The 23,579-nt window shown below is 46.5% G+C and overlaps 1 protein-coding gene across 2 annotated transcripts in view; it reads left to right on the top strand.

Moving 5' to 3' along the window:
• Positions 1-21,545, top strand: part of B3GALT5 (beta-1,3-galactosyltransferase 5) — a 35,206-nt gene extending 13,661 nt beyond the window's left edge. Inside the window, exons 2-5 of one of the 2 annotated variants that reach the window (XM_032355286.1) lie at positions 15,358-15,412; positions 15,522-15,681; positions 15,890-16,055; positions 16,750-21,545. In XM_032355286.1, coding sequence (XP_032211177.1) covers positions 16,750-17,685 — 936 coding nt within the window. In that variant the 5' untranslated portion in view covers positions 15,358-15,412; positions 15,522-15,681; positions 15,890-16,055 and the 3' untranslated portion in view covers positions 17,686-21,545. The remainder of the gene's footprint in view (positions 1-15,357; positions 15,413-15,521; positions 15,682-15,889; positions 16,056-16,749) is intronic. The other variant, XM_032355276.1, reaches the window with a different exon arrangement.
• The last annotated feature ends 2,034 nt before the right edge of the window (positions 21,546-23,579 follow it).

The following is a 23,579-nucleotide window of genomic DNA, read 5'->3' on the forward strand; positions in this document are numbered from 1 at the left end:
TTAGGAGTTGGTTAGCATTATCCTATCATTTTACAAGTTTTGTGTTTTTCATTTATAGAGAAAATGGAGACTTAAGAAGGTAAATATTCTCAGTCTTATAATTAGCAAGTGGCTGACTTAAGATTTGACCAGTTCCCTTGCGTTCCAAACATAGAACTCTTAACATCTTGATTATCTTCTCATTTTTCGTTTTATTTTTTTCTTTCACCTTTCCCTGTTTATTGGATAGGCTAGGGCTTAGTCCATTTTAAAGAGAGGGTGTATGTATATTTCTTAGTATTGTATTTTTTAAAGGTTTTATTTATTTTTTTGAGAATGAGAGAGAAAGAGAGGGAGGATGAAAGAGAGGGAGATGCTGGGCAGGGAGCCTCATGTGGGGCTGGATCCTGGGACTCCAGGATCATGATCTGAGCCAAAGGCGTACACCTAACCAACTGAGCCACCCAGGTACCACAGTAATATTTTGTTTTAATGTTTGAATTAACTCAGTCTTGCTTTTGGTTTTGTTAACCCTGTTCTTTTCTGTAATTTTTGTTTGTTTTCTGAATTCTTTGAGAGCTTAGTTTCTTTAAAATCTTTCTTTCTTTCTTTCTTTGTTAATAATGAAACTATTTAAGGCTATGCATTTGCCTCTGGAAGCAACTTTGAACACTTCCGAAGGAATAATATGTGGTGGTCTCATTTGCTTTGTTTTATGGGTTATTTGTTATTACACATTTAGTTTCTCCTTTGACCTCTTAGTCAATTTTCTTTATCTCCAAGTGTTTGGGATTTTGGATGACCTTGATTAAACTTAGTGTTATTCCTTTGTTGTTTTATGGTCAGGATGATGGCCTACTGTTTTCCTCTTTAGTCTGTATGCAGTTGGAGTGCTATTGAGAAGTACATGTAGTTGTGATAATGGAAATACTGGTTAAAAAGAAAATGAGTAGGATTTGAAAATGGTGCTGTAAGTCACTTATTTTAGTCTAAATTTTTGTTCGTGTTTTCCAACTGATGTATTTTGTTTCTTTTTATTATTAAAATAGAATATATATTCTCAATAAAACTCTTGGAGCTTATTTCCAGTTTCGGTTTTTTATAGGAAACTAGTCCCCGCCTGTTGTGTAACAACCAGCACTAGGAGCCAGATACCAGTGAAAAAATGAGGAGGTGTTGTTAAGTGGAACAGGACGACACTCTAACAAACCCACCAATGTTTAACAATTTTAATGAACTTTAAAAAAGTGTCATATTTTCACTGTGAATCATTTCACATTAAAATCTGGTTTTCCTGCCAGAGTTATCTTTAGTGAAAGCTGTGTACTTTCAGCCAGATTTGGAGCAGAGAGAATATTAGTGAGCTGGAAGCAGATCCCTCAAGAAATCCGGTGTCAAAGGGGGAATTTCCTGAGTATCTGTTTCTTGGTTAATATTCCCTGGGACAGTCTTAGACACACTCCCCGATACACACATGGCAGTTACTCAGTCGGTATGACTTGAACATGGGTGATTTAGGCCCGTGAAATCTTTCTCTCACACATTTCTGGCTTCTCCCATTGATTCATGGCATCCGTGCTGGGTTTTCAAGGAGAAGCAGTGAAAGACATGAGGGAGCGACTGGCATTTGACTAGAGATGATTTTTGCATGTTAGCGTTTACTTTTTGTGTCTCTGGGAACATGGTTTCTGTAGATGCACCAAGACACTGTGGTTGCCTAGAGGCGGCCTGAGGAGGGAAGGCAGTGTCTGGGAGACAGGACGGGGCAGAAATATCCAAGGAAGGGAAGGACACAGGTGAATGGACAGAGCCCCCGAGCTGTTCTCGACTCTTACTGTAAGCATTTGTCTTTGATAACTATTCCTCCCTGCCGAATTTTCTCCAAACAGAAACAAAAATTTAGTGTGGAAAAATTATGTGGAAAAAACCATTTTCCTTTTCAAAGTCTTCACAGAGAGAGGAGGAAGAACACGCTGACAGAACTCCTTGCTCGTGGGCGGAATTCTGTCTAACACTGCTATTGTGTTTGCTGCTTCACAAAGCACACTAAAGGCACATTGCAGATATTCAGGTAATCATTGCTTTGAGTCATCTTACCCATTTATTCCTTAGTAAAAGTGTCCTAGGGCTGCCTTAACAAGTTCCCACAGACCGAGGGGCTTAAACAAGAGAAGTTTATGGTGTCACACTCTGGAGGCCAGAAGTCTGAGGTCAAGTCTGAGGTTGGTTCTGAGGGCAATGAGGAAGAATCTGCCCCAGATCTCTCCCCCAACTTCTGGTGGGTTGATGCCAGTCCTTGATGTTCCTCGGCTGGGGAGTCATCACCCTGATCTCTGTCTTCATCTTACCTGGTGTTCTGTGTGTATGCCTGTGACCACATTTCTTCTTTTCATTGGGGCACCAGTCATACTGGATTAGGGGCTCATCCTACCCTGGCATGGCTGATTTTACTGCATTTTCAGTGACCCCATTTCTTTTTTTTTTTTTTTTTCCCTTCTTTTTATTTATTTATTTATTTATTTTTATTTCCAGCATAACAGTATTCATTATTTTTGCACCACACCCCGTGCTCCATGCAATCCGTGCCCTCTATAATACCCACCACCTGGTACCCCAACCTCCCACCCCCCGTCCCTTCAAAACCCTCAGATTGTTTTTCAGAGTCCATAGTCTCTCATGGTTCACCTCCCCTTCCAATTTCCCCCAACTCCCTTCTCCACTCTAAGTCCCCATGTCCTCCATGCTATTTGTTATGCTCCACAAATAAGTGAAACCATATGATAGTTGACTCTCTCTGCTTGACTTATTTCACTCAGCATAATCTCTTCCAGTCCCGTCCATGTTGCTACAAAAGTTGGGTATTCATCCTTTCTGATGGAGGCGTAATACTCTATCCCCAGGGGTACAGGTCTGTGAATCACCAGGTTTACACACTTCACAGCACTCACCAAAGCACATACCCTCCCCAATGTCCATAATCCCACCCCCTTCTCCCAAACCCCCTCCCCCCAGCAACCCTCAGTTTGTTTTGTGAGATTAAAAGTCACTTATGGTTTGTCTCCCTCCCAATCCCATCTTGTTTCATTGATTCTTCTCCTACCCACTTAAGCCCCCATGTTGCATCACCACTTCCAGTGACCCCATTTCTAAACAAGGTCACATTCTGAGGTTCTGGGGGTTAGGACTTCAGCATATGAATTTGGGGGGTGAAACAAAGTCCAGCCCATAACAGTAAATATTTATTTACACTCAATAAATATTTACTGAGCATCTATTAGGGGAAAAGTGTGATAGGAGGTATCGAGATCAAATAAATATTAGTGAAATATTTTCCTGTCCCAAACCACTTACAGTAAAGTAGGAGAGAAATAAACATACAGCTGTGATTGGCAGAGTTACGGTAAAGGTAGCTACAAGGAACTGTGGTGTCAAGAAGGGAAATGGTCAAGCTCACTCACGGGGCGAGATGCCTCTGTGGGGACAGAGTTTGAACTGGACATGAAGGGGTTCAAAGGACTTTACTATATAGACAGTATGAGACAAAATGGCACATTCACTGAACTTCAAGCCATCTTGTGGCAGGAGTATAGGGTGTGCTAAAAAGATTTAAGCAAAGCTTTAAGCAATGTTGTCGGACTTCTGGTTTGGGGAATGTTCTTCTGATGGACTGCATGGAGCTGGAGTGCGGGTGGTTAAGTCTAGAGTTTGTGAGATAAAACAGTGGAAATGGCCATCAGTCTGGTGCTTGTGTCACCGAGTGGATTCCAAGGCCCTTCATTTTGAAAAGATGGAGTTTGAGATGTCTATGGGATGTCCAGTGGCAGTTGGATTTGGAATTCAGCAAAAAGTATGGGAGGAGGGTATAGCTTTGGGGATTATTTTGTGTATAGCCATGGGATTGGGTAAGGGGCACTGTGTCAAATACAAGAGAGGGTCGGGGTGCACCTGAATTTAGGGGCAGAATGAAGAAGAGGAGTCAACACAGGAGAGCCAGAGAGAAAAATCAGGGAGGCTGGGACCAGGGGGTCCCCCATTGAAGCCCAGGAGTCACAAGAAGAAAAGCTTGGACAGAAGCACCTAATGGCACAAGTAGGTCATGGAAGATAAAGCCAGTAAAGCCAATGTGCCCTGTGGCTCAGTCTTGACATTATGTTTTCAAAGTCTTTTCTGATACGTATGTATTGGTTTGATATCCAAAAGAGAATCTGAACCTTTACTGAGATCTTTCAAAGGACACCAAAGATGATTCCATTTTTAATGTCCAGCAAAATGTTCAATTTTTGTTACTCTCTCTTTGTATCTGTCACTTCCTGAGTTCACTTGTTCCCCTCCTAAATTTTCAAAATATTTCTCTGATCTAGCCCCCAACAGCCCTTCTTTTACCCTAGAAACTCTTATCCTCCATGTTGATTTCATTCTGTTCCTCTGGTCATTCTCTCCCTTTTCCATCATTTCTCACTTTTCCCCTCATCTCCTACCCAAACTCTGTGCAAGGAACAAGTTGGTAAAGGCAGTGCTCTTGATAGATCAGGGAAGAGGAATAGGCTCTGAGTATCCCTGTGTTAAATCCTTCTCGACCCAAGGCAGGCTGTTGGTCATCTTTGGCAGAGCACTTTCCGATAAGCAGTGGGAATGGAAGCAGCTTAACGTGGGTTGAGGATTAATTAATTAATTGGTGGATGATTTAGTGCAGGTGGCGAGTATAAACTGTTTATTCCAGGAGCTTGATTTGGAAGGGAAAGAAAATAAGAGGTTGACCAGGAGATGTCAGGCAATTGAGGTAAGGTCCTTTAAACATTTTTTTGGAGTGAATTTTTGTTTCTCAGTCATACTTAGAGCAGAGATCCACACAGGCACTGACTGTCATCTTAAGAGAAAAATCAACACCATTTGCTTTGCTTATTATTATTTATTGTCATTGGAACTGATGAGGAAGTTCCACCGGACCTGAAGCCTTGATCCCAGACTATGGGCAGGGTTGGAGATGTGAATGTGATACACCTTGAAGGGAAGGAATGAGCTGAGCATTGGACTTACTGATGTAGTGAAAGAGGATTTTTTGTTTTATGGGCATAGACGCTGCCCAGATATTCACCGCAGATCAGTTATTCAACAAATATTTGTACACCTCCTACTATTTCTTAATCACTGTGTTAGGCCTTGAGGTACCTGGAGCTCTGGGGGATAAGCAGGGCAGGTGCATATTCCATCATTTCTGTTCCAAAGATTCCCAGTGGGAAGTGACTATGGGGCTCTTCTATTAGAAGGTGGAGTGATTGAAGTCTGAGAGTAGGGCAGTGGTGGCCATGATTCACCTCAAGGGGGAAGCGGATGTAGACAGCTGGCTGCAAGCATCCCTTGAGGGCCATGAGACCTTGCCTTGACTAGCTGCCTTCCACCTTGGTCCCTTGGTAATAAGGGAATCCTAAAAAGTAGGTGTGACTCAGCATTACTTGTCACCACCATGGTAAGGTTTTCTCAAGTTCAGTAGTTTGAGGAAAGGTCAAATTCAACTCTTGAAATAGTTATTTTGTATAATGACACTCACTTTCTCTGCGATGGAGGTGTCTTGACAAGGCTTGCACTATGATCTGGCTAAGAGTATTTGAGAGAGTATTTATATACAAATGGCAGTTGTGAAATTTGTTTCTAGTGTGTCATGTAGAAATTTGCTTTCTTAAGAAAACTACTAAGATATTTGCCCAATCTCCCTTCTGTGTGCTAATTCTCCTCAAATATCTACTGTTTTACCCTTCATGGCTCATAGTGGTACGTGAAAGTTTAAGTTGAACAGTCCTGGGAGGTGGAGTGAAGTCTCTTGGTGACTGTGTAGGTGTCAGTGTTTGAATCATGACAAGGGAGCCTTCACCCTCCCTGATCAGTGAGTTTCTTTCCCAAGCGTCATGGCCTCAAAATTTTGTCTAGAGCCTGGGCAGAAGCATCTGCTTCAGGCCGCGCCAAGTGATCTTGGGCCAGCGAGCAGAGATCATGAAGTTTTGCTTTACTTCTATTGGAAAAACAAAGTTCATTTCCTCACCACGTGTTATCCATGGAATCCTTCTCAAAGACAACCAGCAAGTAAGATATGCTGGGGGACTCGTGTGGTCATTATGTAGGAAAAAAGGACAGGTCTAAGGACAGGTTTTCATCACCTTGAGGTAGAAATTGCCCAGCTGTTATAAGAGCATCCATGTGAAACCAGAATCCTCTACTCCACCTCCTGTGGTGAAATCAGGGGCCCATGGTCCAAGGGCATTCTTTGCAATAGACAAATGGTCATAATGACATTAGCATTACTAGAACTCTCAGGAGTGGGCCTGCTGGTCCCAACCCCACTGTAGATGCTTGGATTCAGCTTTTTGCTCATTTGTAGATTTTTGTGATCCTCTTCTGTCAAGGTTGAGAGGTAGCTGTGAGTGACAAAATCCATGGAGAGAGAGTTTTCCCATCATCTGAGGAAGTAGCAGGTTGAGGGTGATCTTCATGTGTGCTCATGAAGAGTGCAGTCATGAGAGGAAGGTGTTTGGGCCAGGGGGTGTTCTGCGGAGGGTCAGCTGTTTTCGGAAGAGTCCCTTCTGCCATATTGACAAGTCATGTATGCTCTTGACTTTTGTGTCTGGAAGGCCATGGTTTATTATTGTGTATACGTACTATTTTCTCAACAAAATTTGTCTTCCATCCTCTTACCTATATGCCTACCTCCTGGGACCAACAGGCAAATTAATGTGGCGAATGTGCTGTTAGTTCCTGCTTTTCTTCTCTGCACAGCTTTTGTTCCCTTCTCTGCTAAAGCTCTGAAATTATTTCTGAACACCCTAATAACTGTCCACAGGCTGCTGCTGGTGACCCCCCAGCCTCTTCAGTGTGAGCGATAGGGGGTGAATCTGTCAGTATTGCTTTTTCTTCCATTGAAGTAAGCCAGGTTCTATTTCTTCTGGGAAATAATTGAAGTCTTATGAAATGTACACAGAATAAAAATACCTAAGGCACTGAAATATTCTGTGAAAAAATTTCATCCCAAGGAGATGTCACATAAAGTGAGTGTTTGCTTTCAAGTAAGAAAATGTCTCCATGTTGCAAAGAAGCATGCTTTGGCTTTTGGAGACATGGGTATCTTCTCAAGGACTCATTCAGAACTTCCCTTTGTGCTCTTGTATGCGGCAAATATTGTGTGTTGGTGGGTGCTGTAATGGTGAAAAATACGGAAGATGGTCCTTGATCTGTGCCAGAGTTGTCAAGCAGTGGGAATGCTAGTCCAAGGTTTGCACAGAGAAATAATAATGTATGATCTATGAATGAAAGTGAGAAAGTATCATACAGTGGGTGCCATGAGTGGTAAATGAAGAAATGGCTTTGCTGAGGAATTGGCGGGGTTGGAGGTGAGCTAGAGGTAGCTTAGCAGAAGTGGTGTGATGGTGGGGGGCCTTGGTGGAGGAGGCCAGAGCACAGAAGGGAAAGAATAGTTCTGTTCATAGGGCTGAGGGGAACAGGTGTAGCCTGAGGGTAGAGGCGTGGAGGTTAGTTGGAACACAGAGTGCAGGGCATGGGCTAATGATAAGTAGCTCTGTGAGTCATCATCTTGAAGATCATTGAACCTGTTGGTCAAGAAATGAAGTTTCAAGCCGTGAAGACACATTGCAGGCAGCACAGTGCGACCCGAACACTGCCTGTTGCTTCCATTGCTTCTTGTTTAGGACCTTCATGTAAATTGAAATATGGGCAAGCCCCATTTCCAGAATGGTCACATGCACCATTGTGTTTGTTTGTTTGTTTTTTTTTTTTTTTTTTTTTTGGTGGTGGTTGTTTTTACTAAAGATTATTATTTTTAAAATTCAAAATTCTTTTCCCCACCATAGAAACAATGTTAGAAATAGGATTTGGATTCCTTGACTAGTTCACAATCTTTTTTAAAAAAATTTAATTTAATTTAATTTTTTTTTCCGTGGCCTGGTGATGGGTATTCAGGAGGGCACATATTGCAGAGTCCTGGGTGTGGTGCATAAACATGCACCGGTTTTAATTATTTTTCTTCCTTCTCTCCCCTATTCCATGGTTTGCATGATGAATTCCTGTCACTGCGGAGTCCTTTAGTAAGGGCACTCAAGCAACCTAGAGTCTATGTCTCTACTATTTGGGCCACAAGCATGAGGAATAATTGGGGAGAGATGTTCCCTAAGAGAAATCTCTCGTATTTGTTTTCAAGGTGTTTTGTTGGCTATTGAAGGATGCCAGCCTTCCTATATGTCATCAGACCCAGGCAGACAAGGAGTTTTTTCAGATTTTCCAGATTTTTCTAATGTAGTTGATTGCACAAAATAATCAGCAGCCCTATTAATGGCATTCTGTTGTATCCCTTCTGCTATGTTATTAATTTGTTTTGTTTAATTTTGGTTAGAAGAAAGGCCGTAGGTCTTAGCTTACAGAAATAATCCAAAGCTTGTTTAAAAACAACAACATGAGAGACTATGGACTCTGAAAAACAATCTGAGGGGTTTGAAGTGGCAGGGGAGGGGGTGGGAGGTTGTGGTACCAGGTGGTGGGTATTAGAGAGGGCACGGATTGCATGGAGCACTGGGTGTGGTGCAAAAATAAGGAATACTGTTATGCTGAAAATAAATAAAAAATAAGTTAAAAAAATAAAAAAATAAAAACAACAACACTGTAGATTGGCCTTCCTAAATCTGTGGGAACCACTTTGTTGTCGTTCCTTTTGACACTGTGGATAAAACTGTTCCATACAGTTGTTCAGTGTTGTTTGGGCCATTCAGAAGATAATGCTTTGGAGGTTTAAAGAAATTGGGTTTTAAAAACCTTGAGTTGTGTTTTTGGTTTCTGAGGGTTTGGGAGCTGCAAATAAAGCATTTTTTTTTTTTTTTTTTTTTAATAGAGCTTCAGCAGGGGTAGATTGCAGAGCGAGGGGACAGCAGGGTTGCCTCTAGGCCCCTTCCAAAGCACATTCATGCCGCTCCCTCTCAGTGTCAGAGCACAGGTCACCAGGCCACTACTGTTGTCATTTCTGTGTTCAGGAGGGAATCAGTCTAGAGGCTCTGGAAGTGGCCCTTCCCAGGGGAAACCTGGAGGATAGCCTGGGAGAGTGATGTGCCTCAGGGTGGTAAGTTTATGAAACTGAGGACGATCTAAGGAATTCAAGGAGACCCCAGGCCACTCCCAGTGACCAGCATCCACCTTCACATGGTGGGTGCTCAGTAAATATTTGGAGATTATCCCTGCTACGGCCTAAACTGCACTCCCCCCATTCATATTTATGTGGTAGCATTTGGAGGTGGGACCTTTGGGATGTAATTAAGTTTAAATGAGGTCGTGAGTGTGGGGGATTAGTGTGTTTGTAAAGAAAAGACCCAAGAATGCAGGAGAGCTCTCGTGCACATTCTCTTTCCCCTTTCCTCCCTCCCTCTCATTCTCTCTCCCCACCCTTCCCTCCCTCTGCCATGGGGACACAGGGAGAAATCAGCTTTTGCGAGCTAAGAGGGGGGCTCTCACCAGAAGCCAGCCATGCTGGCAGCCTGATCGCTAACCTCCGCCTCCAGAGCTGTGAGCAAGAAATGTCTGTTGTTCAAGCCACCTAGCTGTGGTATTTTGTTGCCTAAAATGTCAATCCTGAAAATGCCTTCCTCAAACTCTAAATTCGTCGACTCTGAGACCAGTGATCATTGGTGAGAACCCTGTGCTGTGTCTCCTCAGATTGGAGCGGCCATATTCAAAGTTAGTGGGAGGCTTGTCTATTGTATTATGAGTAGGAGAGAGAAGCCCCATCAGACCGCAGACTCGTCAGTGTGTAAAGCCCAGGGAAGGACTGTGGACACCCTAGTATCCTCAGAAAAGGCCAGACCCAGGGCCCGTCCTCTGTACACCGCCCTGTTTCTGGAACCCACCAGACATTTCGGATTCCCTGCCTCTGCCCATCAGCCTCCCCAGAGCATCCCCCCTGCAGACCTCTGTCCTCTCATCTGCCCTGTCAGAGGAAAACCAGAGCAGAACAGCAGATAAGGAACAAACCAGAGTGGATTCTGGAACTACTGTAGTGGGGGAGAGACCCCAGGATAGAGCTGGGTTCAGTTACAAACAGAGCAAGACGAGCAGGATGGATGGTCAAGAGCAGGGTGGTGGGGGGGCGGGGGCAGCTGATGAGTGATTCCTAGGAGGAGACATCAGGGGGCGGGGTGCTGGTCAAACCAGCCTTGCAGGATTCTAGCTAAAATTGGGTAGAATTCTGAAGGTCAAGGCCTTTTTTGGAAAGGAATTGGAGCCTGATGGGACCCTGGGCAGGAGTGTTGGGCTCACACTCCACCCTGCTACACTGAGCAGCAGATCCGGTTCTGCTGGTGCAGAACCTCGCAGGTCTGTCTTCTTCATCGTGGAGCCCCTGGGACCCTGCCTGCCACACGGGAGCCTCTCAGGACTGGTTTTCTGAGGCACAGGAGGGCCTGGGGAACACACAGTGCTGGCGGCATCATGATGGCCACAGGCTATGCCGAGAGCGTTTCCAGCAGGATGTGTTCCTGTCTTCATTGGTCAGCCTGGAAGGACAGGCGCAGGATGCCCCCGAGGCCATGCCACCCACAGCCGCTGCCCCACGAGAGGTGGACGGTGAATGGGTTTTTGTTCTCAGCCCCTGGTGAGGCTCATGAGGTGATGTGAAAGGCAGAGCGACACTGTTCCTCACTGGGTGGGACTCTTGAAGGTGCTTCTCACCAAAGAGGAGCCCCATCCAGGGGCTGCGTGTGCAGGGCTGGGCTGCTGGCTCCGACATGCCCACGGTGGTCGGTGGTCGGGCTCCTGGCAAGAAAGCCTGCAGCCTCCACCGCCCCCTGTTGGGCCTCCAGTGAGCCACCGTAGGAGAGAGGGAGGTGGTAAAACAGTTTGTAAATGCAAGAGGGGTTGAAATAGACTTACAGTTTATTTTATTAAATAGGAAAAAATTGTAAAATTAGAAGCCACTGTCACCAGTTAGAAAATACAATTAAAAAGTATGTTTCATCCAAAAAAGCTGTTAAAGTCTGCAGCTCACAGACATCCCCAGGCTGCTTGACCCCAGCTCAACTGCCAGGCCCCAGCTCAGCTGTGGCCCAGCCAGCCGGCGAGACCACAGAGAACAACAGTGGGCACAAAAGCCTTCTGGGAGTAACCGGCAATGTAGGGGCCGCCTGTCTCCCCCAGTGCCTCCCATTTCCACAGTGTCGGCTTCCTCTCCAGGCACCCCACTGCTAGTTCTCAGTGCGACCATCCACAGCTCAGGTGTGTGACTTTGTCCAGTACATGCTGTGTGGGACCCGGAGTACCAGAGCCGAACGGATTACCTGGGGTAATCCGCACTTCGGAGTTTTCAGAGAAAGCAAGTCCCAGACTTTATTTCCCAGGGTCATATAAATCCTGTTTTTAATTTTCTACTTACTATGTTTTGGCATCTTATTTCTGGCTGGGGAGGAAGTGGCCCTCCCAGGGGGAGCCCTTTCTTAGAGATAAGGAAGCATCCAGCCTGGACCAGGTCTTTAATATGCAAATGAACCCACCCAGGGCCACACTGTCTCTGTCTGGTCTTTATGACTCAGGAGACCCAGGGCCAGGTAGTAGCTAGGGGCTGCCCTATAGCCAGCTGCGCAATTACTCAAACTCACCAGTCCCAATCTGTTCACCTTGCCATGTGTCTCCTTGTCTACAAAAATACTCAATAAAGGCCATGACCCGAACCTGTCTGTTGCACCTGTGAGCCTCCCGTGGTCCACCTTGGCCAGCCATGTCTCTTGTTTCTAAGAGAGCTAAAGTAATGTTAATGTTTTCTTTCAGGGACATTCACTTGTCTGGGTTGTCATTCAGTCATCATTATAAATTAAGACCCGGACACAAAATGAGTTTGTTCTGTGAGGCACTGAGTCCCATGAAATGCACTGTGTAAAAAATCAGAATAGGGGTCAAATAAATTCAAGCTATTTTATAGAAGGTATCACCATTCAGAGATTTATTTTTATTTAAAATTATTCAAAAATATTAATATGGAATGACTTACATACAGCAAAGTACACAGATCTTGGTTGGATGATTCAAAGAATTTTTATCTATGTAACCACCTCCCAGACCAAAAATAAAATATATCCAGCTCTCCAGAAGGACTCTTACGCCCGTTCCTGGTTAATAATACCTCCACAGGAGGTAATTACCACTCTGACTTCTATTATTATTGATACATTTTGCCAGGTTTTGAACTTTTTGTCAATGGAATCATTGAGAACATATCTTCCAAGCCTGCCTCCGTTCATTCAACATATCTATCAGATTAGCACATAGTGCATTTATCAAAAGTTTGTATTTTTTAATGGCTATGTAACATTTTATTGACTGATTCACTACTGATGGATATTTCTTGCTTACATTTGTGCCATTTATTGATGTATTGCCTCTCGGCTCCAAATTCATGGTTTTTTGACTACTCTGTGAAAATGGCTCTGGGCCCTCAGTGACTTCTCTGCTGTTAGTGGGCCAGGCTGTGCCCTTGTCATGGAGGTCTGCGTCTCAGGCTGGGGTTGGTGGACTTACCTGGAGCTTTCATAAGCTAGAGGCAGTGCTGCTCCTTACTCCTGCTTTTCCTGTGTTCTTAGAGACTTCTTTACTTCCTGCTAATCACTCATCACTCAGATCCCATGCTAGAGGAACAATCCTTTATGTTAAATTTACCCTTTGAATTACCGGATCCAGATGGAAGGTAGTTTTTGGTTACTGTGTGCAGCAATGTGCTGTGCACATTCTTGGCCATGCCTCATTTCTGTTGGGTACGAGCTCAGGTGTGGTTGGCGGGGTCAGAGCATATCACGTTCCCTGCAGTAGATGCTGCCAAATAAATACGGCTTTCCAACATCCCACTTCCTTTTAGTCATCTCCATGGGTGGCACTGGTCCTTCATTGTGGTTTTATTTGCGTTTCCTTCATGACTAATGATTCCCGGGTTTTGGCCTTTTCGATATCTTCTTCTGTGAAATATCTGTTCACAATTCATCTTTTAAGATTGTGGGGTTTTTTTGGTTTTGTTTTGTTTTTATGCTTTCTTTGTTGATACATAAAAGTTTTTTTGATATGTTCTTGATATACTAGTCCTTTGTCAGATATATGTATGACATATGTTCTCCCTTTCTGTGGCTTGCTTCTAAAGTATTTTGACAGCATTTTTTGAAGTTTCATTCGTCATCCTTTTTTTCAGATCCAGGAGACCCTCCTCTGTCTCCGCACCCCTAGCCCCACTAAACTGCATTCGCAGACTGACTCTTTGGCTTTCTAGCTCTTGGGAATATGGACTTCCAATCCCTTTGTCATCATGAGCTGTAGCCCTAGGTCAGGAGTCCTACCCACCTGGCCTGGGCAGGGAGGGACCCTCTGTTAGATGGAGTAAAGACAATGACTTCTGGGCTCCCGACAGACAGCCTTTCCCTGCCCTAAAGAGCTAGCTTTTAGGGTTAGCTTTGTGCTGTTACTTACTTGTTCTTCTGTAATTTAAATGTGCCTGGTCTAACCTACACACAGCCCTCTGGGGTGTTAGGTGGACATGCCCCTGGCCCTCTGGGTGCTCTGACCCAGAAGGGGCACAGTGTCCCCGGCCTGGAGCTGATGTGACACCTGCAGAGGCGGGAAGCAGAGGAGAAGGGAGGGAGGGACCTGCCACCTTCTGGCTTGCCTTGATCTATAATTCATGCACACTGCTTATCTACTCCAGTTCCGAGGCTCTGTGTCTGTGTCTGTATTGCTCCTAGGTTAAAAGAGCAAAGCCTGGTATCCAGAATTTGCTACATAAGCTGTTGCTCCATGACTGACTGGAAAGCCAGGTGACACAGGCTGGCCCAGGTGTGTTTTGAAGGTGGGGTTTCCATAGCAGACATAGTTGCCTGTTCATGACTCTGTCCATGGAGCTGCTTTATGCTAAGGGCTCCTGCCTTTTAGCCAAACTGTGAGGGACAGAACTGGGGGATACATGTTTCCTTTTCTAGAAACATGCTCTTCCAGGCTCTGTCCCTTATTGGTGCTAGGTGTCCTTCCCAAGTCCCCTTCAGTAGGTCCTTATAGCACAACGTACAGACTCAGTTGAAGGTGTAAATGGGATATGAGGTGTAACTTCCTGGTCACAACTGGAGGTAGGAAATGTGTTCCAACAGCACATGAAAATAAATGACCTCAGGAAGCATTGGCCCATCAGACCTCGTGGGTGTCATTTGGTGTCTAGTGAGAGACCCATGAAGTGAGTGAGCTGAGCGTCCCTCCCTGGGGATTGAGGTCCATGCGAATGACCCTGAGAAAAGGTGCACTAGGGGAAAGAGGTGTTAAGGCTCACCAGTGAGGCCACCCACCGAAGAAGAGCAAACTTACCCGAGAAAGGAAGCAACATCGAGAGATGCCATCTTTCTCTTGATTTGGTTTGTGCATTTCTTTTTAAAATGTGTTGTGGGGGGAAAATGCAATTTGGTTTCCCTTACCCCTTCTTCAGCCAGAGTAAACTACACATCCTACCCCTGCAAATAACTATTCTCAGAAAGATGACGGATGCCTGGGTGGTTCCATCAGCTAAGCGTCTGCCTTCGCTCAGGTCATGGTCTCAGGGTCCTGGGATTGAGTCCTGCATCGGGCTCCTTGTTCTTCAAGGAGCCTGCTTCTCCCTCTTCCTCTACTACTCCCCCTGCTCGTGCTCTCTCACTCTCTCTGTCAAATAAATAAATAAATAAAATCTTAAAAAAAAAAAAAAAGGAAATAGAATTCTCAGCATCCTGCCAGCCACGGCTCAGAAACGTTCTTGCCATCCATTTGCCTCCCAACGCGATTTCTCTGAACTGTGTGGGGCCTCCAGCTGAACAAAACCTTCTTGGGGCCATGAAGGACAGGAGCCAGACTTAGTTGGCCTCCAGAGAGTTAGCTGGTTCTGGAAGTTTCCATCATTATTCCTTATCTTTTATGGAGAAGGTATTTGGAACAGAATTTTAACTGAATGAAATTTCAAGGTCCTGTTTTGCCATGAAAATAAGTGGCCCTTTCTTCCTTCCTCTTGGGTTTTTTTATTTGTTTGTTTGTTTTTTTGCCTTGCTGGTCCCTCTGAGCTCACCCAGGATGACATTTTGAAGACAGGGACACTGAGTTGAGAACTGATGGATCTCTTACCTGTCTCAAATTCTGTAAACATTAGCCATGGGCTGTTAGGTAGGAAGGTCACTTGTTAGCATGAGACATTGGACTGAAGCTGACTTATGGGTCCCCTGGGTCCCCTTCCAGAGCTCTGGGCACTATCTTAGTGCATCAGTCTCAACAGGCTTCTTGGAAATTTGCATGCTGTTATTGTTGTCCATAGGTGCACCGTGTGTGAAATCTGTCTTGATCTCCTTCACTTAGCAGAAGAGAAGAGTGGGGCTGGAGTGGGGCCCAAATGATCCTCAAGGTCACCTGGGTAGGTGGAGAGGCGGGTATGCAGCATGCTGGCATGGCCGATGGGGAGGAGCTCTCATGAGCTGTAGATGATTTGAATGGCGCTATTCTTTTTGTTTTTTTCCTTACAGTGACTCTGGAGGAAGGGAATCATCGTTTTGGGTAAACGAAGTGAGTCCAGAACTGGACAGGGCCCAACGGCATTCACTCACGGCTCTTTGACAACTTTCCTCTTGGAATCTACCCTGTGGTTTAGCTTTCCAACCAGAGTGTCATCAGAGCCAGAAGAAAGTGAGTTATTTGTTTTCTTAATGTTACAACATTGACATGGGTGCTCCTGGATTTGGTGAGAATTTGCTGAGAATAACAGAGGTGTGTGGCTACAAGAAGAAAGAATCGAGATTTAAAGAAGTAACCCCTAAAATAGAATAAGTACCTCTAGTAGGGATGGATTCCAAGGTACAGTGTTCCCGCCTTATTTGAGCTTCTGTGTTTTGAGGTTTCAGTCACCCGTGGTCCACTGTGGTCCAGAAGCAGATGGTCCCCATTTGGACCTATTGTCAGAAGGTTGGTAGTAGCCCAGCGCGACATCACACGCCTGCGTCACACACCTCACATCATCTCATCACGTGGGCATTTCATCATCTCACGTCATCACAAGAAGGGTGAGTACAGCGTGATAAGGTATTTTGAGAGAGAGACCATATTCACATAACTTGCATTATAGTTTGTTGTTATTGTTGTCCTATTTTATTGTTAGTTATTGTTGTGAATTTCTTACTGTGACTGATTTCAAAACTAGAAGTTACAAGGATGCATGTAGGGTTTAGTACTGTGGTTGACTTCTGGCATCTGCTGGGGATCTTGGAAGTTATTCCCACAAATAAGGGGGATGTGTGTAGTTGTGTAGATCAGAACATTGGTCTTACTTCTTTCTGGATGCGATACAATGGTTCTTGATTCACTTAGAGAAGAATGCAAACGGTTCATGCCTTTACATCCAGAACATGCGGTTTTCTGTCTTGCAGGCTCTCTAGCTGGACTTCATTATGAAGTCAGGGATGGACAGACTTGGAAGGATCTCATGGGAGATCTGGTCCCATATTTTCGAGGGGAATCTGATAATCCCACGGGTGAAGGGTGGGCTGGCCTGGAGCCCCGTGCTCTGATTGCACACTGTTGGGAGTCCATGCTCACTGTTGGACTCCCGCTCTCAGCTCTGTGTGCTGTGAGACCCCAGAGTCTCTGGCCCATGAGCTGTGAGACATGAGTGTCTTCCCCCGCATAAGCCTCCCTGGGGCAAAGCTAGACATGCTCCCCTTCTTCTGAGGTCTGACCATTCCACCTTGTTCCTTTCAGATGGCTTACATGAAGATGCGCCTGCTGTACATTTCCCTGGTGCTCCTGGGAGCCCTCTGTTTGTATTTTAGCATGTACAGTCGGACTCCTTTTAAAGAGGAGCCGTTTGTTTTCAAGAAAGAAAGGGGGAACTTCCTCCAGCTTCCAGATATCAACTGCAAGCAGGATCCCCCTTTCCTTGTCCTACTGGTGACCTCCTCCCATGAACAGATGTTTGCTCGCACGGTCATCCGGAACACGTGGGGGAAAGAAAAAAATGTGAACGGAAAACGCATAAAAACCTTCTTCCTTCTGGGAGCCACAGCCAATAAGGACCTGTCGAAAGTCATCGCGCAGGAAAGCCAGCGGCATCGCGACATTATCCAGAAGGACTTCATGGACGCCTACTTCAACCTGACCCTGAAGACCATGATGGGTATCGAGTGGATCCACCGCTTCTGTCCTCAGGCGGCTTTCGTGATGAAAACGGACTCGGACATGTTTGTCAACATCTACTACCTGACCGAGCTGCTCCTCAGGAAAAACAGAACCACTCGATTTTTCACTGGCTTCTTGAAACTGAACGAGTTTCCGATTAGGGACAAGCACAACAAGTGGTTTGTCAGTAAGTACGAGTATCCGTGGGAGAAGTACCCGCCCTTTTGCTCGGGCACTGGCTACGTGTTTTCCAGCGATGTGGCGAGTCAGGTGTATGAAGTGTCCGAGAGCGTCCCGTTCATTAAACTTGAAGATGTCTTCGTGGGGCTCTGCCTGGCGAAACTGAAAATCAGGCTGGAGGAACTCCACTCGGAGCAGACCTTTTTCCCAAACGGACTGGCCTTTTCCACGTGTCGTTTTAAGAAGATTGTGGCCTGCCATTTCGTCAAGCCTCGCAACATGCTCAGCTATTGGCAGGCTCTGGAAAATTCCCTGGAAGACGAGTGTCCAGCTGTCTGAGGGGAGCCCAGCGGCCCACGTGGACACACTTGAGGCAGCCCGCACCGAGAGTGTCGGAAGATCTTCAGGCGGCATCGCTGAGGATCACTGTGCGGGCAGGGGGGAGTGAAGAGGGAGGAGGGGGAGTCAGGTGAGGGTGATTCCCTGTAGGGCTGCCTGTCTAGCGGAGTCTGTAAGCCTGAGCAAAACCACTTGGTGCCCAAGCAATAACAGATGCCATCTCTTGATGCACCTCTGCACTGAGTGCCTGACGCATGCCTCCATTTTCCCATTTCTAGGATCAGTGTCTCCGTGTCACGATGGGTGGTGGCATCCCCCACTTACACACCAGGCAACAGTAGCTTACAGAAACACAGGGCCTTGTCCCACGTCTCCCAGCCAACAAATCCTGGGGCAGGGATGGAAATCCAGTGCTGTAAAAACCCAGGCACAGCCCCTGGCTCGAGGCCACCCTTCGGTCCTGCCTCCCTTGGCAGGGAGTGGAGGCCAGCAGGGCTCAGAAGCAGGCCTGATGGTGGCCCCTTCGGTTCCTTTCAAGAGTCCCGTCCGCTTCAGCTCCCAGGCCTTGAGCTTTCAGGGCCGTCCCTGGGGAAATCTGCAAGGCTTCACTCACTGCATTGGACCCATTCGGGACGCTGAGTCCCTGTGAGCACTCAGCATTCAGCTCACGGCAGAACAAGCCCATTCCCCACCATCGCCCCTAAGAAACGGCCACCTTGAGGCAGGAACCGTGGTTATAGCTTTGGTTTTGAAATAACTGCAAAGCCTGGCCTGTTAATCAGACTTCTTGGCCAGCGTCCCCAAGGACACTGCGTGAGCTCACTGAAAGGAACTCTGGTCAAGGGGTGCTGTCTTCCTGAGCCTGCTTCTCATGCCTGGCCCAAGCTCATCTTTTTGGAGTTTCTCAGATGGCCAGGGAAGAACTGAGTTTGTGGAGTGGAGGTTGACCTTCTATTTCCTTCAGCCCAGAAGTTTGTAGGAACCTGTTCTGCATTCAGGCTGTGGAGGCGAGACCCTGCTTGGCAGGGGTCTTCACCCATCCAGTTGCTGTGGGATTAGATGCAAAGTCGCCTTTCTTCTGGTCCTAGGAATGATTCAGACTTATATTTTACTTTACCTGACTTGACTTTACCAGCACACACAGTGAAGGCCTCACATGCCTGGATAACCCACAGATGCCGGGCCAAGCTCCTACCTGTGCCCAGGAGGAGGTATTTGCTGCAAAATGCCTGTGGCCACATGAACTTCAACAGCATTTCTCACATCTGCTGCTTCTCTGCAGATGTGTTTCCTTATCTTGGCTGCTCGTACATGCTGGGCCATGTTCAGAAAACCTTCCTTCTCAGCTGGGACAGTCAGGGACTGAGCTTACTGTTGGAAGCCCAGATTTTGCTGGAGCCCTGGTCCTGCAGGAGGGCTGTCCCCTGATTCGGTAGATAATGGTGGTAGGGGGTGTCGAGGGTGAAGGAACTTGTCCGGGAGCAGGGCGGGGTCTATGCCTAGATGTCCACCCCTTGTGGCCACTGGGCTCTGTGGGAGGTGTGGGGGACTCAGGATCGGGCCTTCTCATCAGCCTGTAATTCAGTCACAGGGACCATGTGCACAGGTGTGGGTCTGCCACCCGAGTCGGGTTCTTGGGTCTAACAACTCTAGAAGTGAGGCAGGATCCAAAAGTCTAAGGCACAGGCAGCATTCTATTGGACAAAGGTCCCACCAGTGTTCCCACTCCTGTCTCTTATGCTAAGGGACGGAAAAGTGCCTTGTCCCAGTTGGTGGATGTGAGCAGGCAACCCAGCAGCTCACGGTGTTTTTGGAGCTGTGGTCGTTCAGGTTGATGGTGTCTCCATTTGTTCCTGCCTCAGCAGGATATGGGCCCGGCTGTTGTTTGAAGTCCTGCTGGTTGTGGGTTGGACCCTGGTTCTGCTCTGTGAGAAAATCAGTTCAGGAAGAACAGCCGACTGGAAGTGTCCCACGTGCATAATGTTTTTCATTAGAGTCTTGTTCCTATGGTCCCTGACTGCCTTATGTTCCCCCCAGAGAGGTTTCATCCACCTGATGCTTATGGGGAGCATGGTTGGAGGTCTCATCTCCTGTGTCTACATCCTGCTGATCAAGGACGTAGATGCTGCCTCTCATTGGAGGTCATGGCAATGTCTCGCCTTCTGATTTAACTCTGCTGTGGAAACGTGGTCCCCAGCGGATATGGGCTGAATCCCTGTGTGAGCATCAGCTGGATCTGGGGCTGTTGTCATCCTGAGGACACAAATTTGACAAGTAAATTAAAGAAACATGATCCAAATAGAAAGAGCAGTGAAATGGCTACTAAGGTCATGAGGAAAGGCAAGAACCAGGTAACACTTGGCAGGTACCCCTTGATGGAGTCCCAGATGGTTTGAATGTGGGGGTCTTAAAATGATGGAGCCAGGAGGCCTTTTGGAGGATGATGTCATCCCTTTGTTCTCTTCTCCAGAAACATGAATGTAGAAACAATAAGATGGGTTTGCAATAGTACATACTTGCCCTGGTCCAGCCAGTGAGAGTCCAAGGCTAACTGGTGATCTAAAACCATGGAAGCCAGAGTCTCATGATCTTAGATAAGCTCAAATTCCTGTCCGGTTTCAGCCCCAACTGTGGATACAGGGGCTGTGACATTTTGTGTGGCAGCATCATTGTACATTATTCTCCTGCCTGATCCTATCAAGGATCCAAACCAGGGGAATCCTCTGGCGATCAGCAGTCCTACGGTTCCCCTGGACCTTTGTGGTGATAGCTGAGTGTTAGAAGGGTTATTGGCAGGGGAAGGTGCTACATGTCTCACAGCCCAGTCGCCACTAGTATTGCTGGTATTAAGACATTGAACTACTGTCCCCTTCCCATCTGCCATTCCTAGGAAGACTGTTCCTTTAGCTAGACCAAGAAGTCCTGGGGGGGGGCACTGAGGGGGCGAGTGGTGGTGAGATGTCCACAGGGAGCACTTGTCATTATCAGGGTCTCCTTCATCAGCAGTGCCATACACCTGTGGCCCTGTGTGACAGTCTGGGTAACTGGGGCACCAAGGCCATATGTTCTAGACCATATCCCATGTTTGAGCTGTGGAGGGTATTGCTGCATATAAAGGGGGACAGGACTGGGGGTGGGGTTAACCACACTTTTTGGGGAGCAGCTGCATGGAATGGTACTAAGTATTGTGGGCTCCTTTGGCAGTCAGGTTATCGGTGGAGGGCCCAAAAGGATCATAAGAAGGGTCATGTGGGGGCGGCCTGGGATCTACCTTGGTATACCGGTGATGGCTGATCGATAGAAACATGTTGTTGTAATCAGGTCAGTGGGCGTTGGGTGGATGCAGAGGATGGGGTTTGTGTGAGGTTTGGCTCTGTAAATGGGGTGGGCTTGGACCTGGGACCACTCTGCAGGCTTGCCCCACTGAACATCTTTATGGGCCTCTCCAGGGTCTTGTTCATGACATACCCAGTGGTCTGATAAGTTTCTAGTGTGGTCTGAGACAGTGTTTTAGTAATTTGGAGCAAAAAATTTTCTTCCCCTTTCCCCACATTTTACTTTATACCCTATTACGATCAGGGAAGACATAAGCACCAGGACAAGAAGGGGTATAGTTAGTTTTATTTTTCCTTCACCTAGCAGGGACAAAAGAGGTATAATAGGATAAGAGAACAGACCCAGAGCCATCCCAGGAAATGTTAGACTGAACTGGACCCCTTATCCAGCAGGGACAAACCAGGTGCTTTACAGGGGGTGGGGCTGCTCCAAGCAGCAAAATTATGGGAGACACAGATGTAAGACAAGAAGGTGTTGGGGACAGTGGTCCACCATGTTCCTTACCTGTTTGCAGTGATGACTGTCTTTTTTTTTTTTTTAAGATTTATTTATCTATATGAGAGAAAGAGAGAATGAGCATGAGGGGCAGAGGGAGAGGGAGAGGGAATCCCAAGCAGACTTTGCACAGAACGCAGAGCCCTGTGCAAGGCTTGATCTCACAACCCTGAGATCATGACCTGAGCCAAAACAAAGAGTTGGACACTCAACTGACTGAGTCCCTCCCCACCAAGGCGCCCAATGTCTGTCTTTTGAACAGGTATTTATCCAAGCTTTCATTGGTTCCCAGGTGTAGGTGTGGTTGGCCAGTGGGTCCTGTAGAAGTTTTGGAGGGTGATGGACAAGTTTAATCCTGGTGAGATGGACCCAGCAAGGTACTCCTTCCAGCTCTGTGATGGTGGGAGTCGCCAGAATTCCCTGGTTGGGTCCTTTCCATTTGGGTCAGAGTTGGTCCTTTGTGATCCCTCTTCCCATGTCCTAAGCCCTGCTTGTCCCCAGGGCCCAACGTTTGGTTTGGGAGGACAGAGGGATCCCCATGGGATCTGGCAGGATTTTATTGCCACATTGTTGTAGGGCCTGTTGAGTTTTGCTTCAGTTACCCTAGAGGGGAAAGAGGTCCCCCTGTCGCTCTGAAGCGACTTGGGCAGCCCCAGGTCTTGGAATGATTTCTTTTAGAAGACATTTGTACACCTTAGTAGCCTTCTCTGTCCTTGAACAGAAAGCCTCTATCCAACCAGTAAAAATGTCTCCAGACGCAGGAAGATGTTTACAACCAGCCTTGGGAGGCATCTGAGTAAAATTAGTGCCCACGCCCTCAGAGCTTGTCTGCCGGGGACCCAGGTTCCAGCTCCAGCTGTGTTCCTGATGCCACCTTGCCTGACCACAAGGCATGCTTCACCCACCACAGGGCCTTTGGACTGGTTATTCCCTTTGCCAGGATTACTCTTCCCTCAGAGTGTCTCATGGCTTACTCCTTTGCCTCCTTCAAGCCTTTGGTCAGATATCATCTTCTTGGTGAGGTTTACCTTGCCCCTTCCCATGTCCCCTTACCTTGTGCTATTATAATATCTTTTATTTATTGTTTTATTTCAACCCACTTTAATGAGAACTCTGTGCAGGCATGGATCTTTGTTTCCTTCATTGATGTACCTTAAATTAATTTAATCTTATTTTTTCAGTGTTCCAAGATTCATTGTTTATGCACTACACCCAGTGCTCCATGCAATACATACCCTCCTTAATACCCACCACCAGGCTCACCCAACCTGCCACCTCTCCCCTCCAAACCCTCAGTTTGTTTCTCAGAATCCACAGTCACTTATGCTTCATCTCCCACTCCGATTTCTCCCAATTCACTTTTCCTTTCTATCTCCTAATGTCCTCCATGTTATTCCTTATGCTCCACAAGTAAGCGAAACCATATGATAATTGACTCTCTGCTTGACTTATTTCACTCAGCATAATCTCTTCCAGTCCCGTCCATGTCGATGCAAAAGTTGGGTATTCATCCTTTCTGATGGAGAAGTAATACTCCATTGTATATATGGACCACATCTTCTTTACCCATTCATCCATTCAAGGACATTTTGGCTCTTTCCACAGTTGGGTGATTGTGGCCATTGCTGCTGTGCACATTGAGGTACATAGTCTCCACACCTAGCATGGAGCCCAACTCAGGGCTTGACCCTGAGATCAAGACCTGAGCTGAGATGAAGAATCAGACTCTTAACTAACTGAGCCACCCAGGCACCCTGCCCCCCCGCCCCCCCCGCCCCGCAGTGCACCTTAAAGCTTTAGCACAGCTCCTGGCATATAGTAGATGTTCAACAAATATTTGTTGAATGAAACTGAAATGGTCTTTATGGGAGATGGTTTTGGAGGGGAGTCGGAAAGCCTAGCCTGAAAGGGGGAGGATTCTAAAATACATCCAACACTATGGCTCCCAAGGCATTATAAAATGAGGATTACACTTTTACTGGAAACTATGACCTGAAAGCTTAGAAGGGCTTTACAGCAGTGTTTCCTGACCTCATGCCCCCCTCTCTTGGTAGTGGAAAGCC

Source organism: Mustela erminea, chromosome 1, assembly GCF_009829155.1.
Source record: "Mustela erminea isolate mMusErm1 chromosome 1, mMusErm1.Pri, whole genome shotgun sequence".
NCBI classification, from domain to species: Eukaryota; Metazoa; Chordata; class Mammalia; order Carnivora; family Mustelidae; genus Mustela; species Mustela erminea.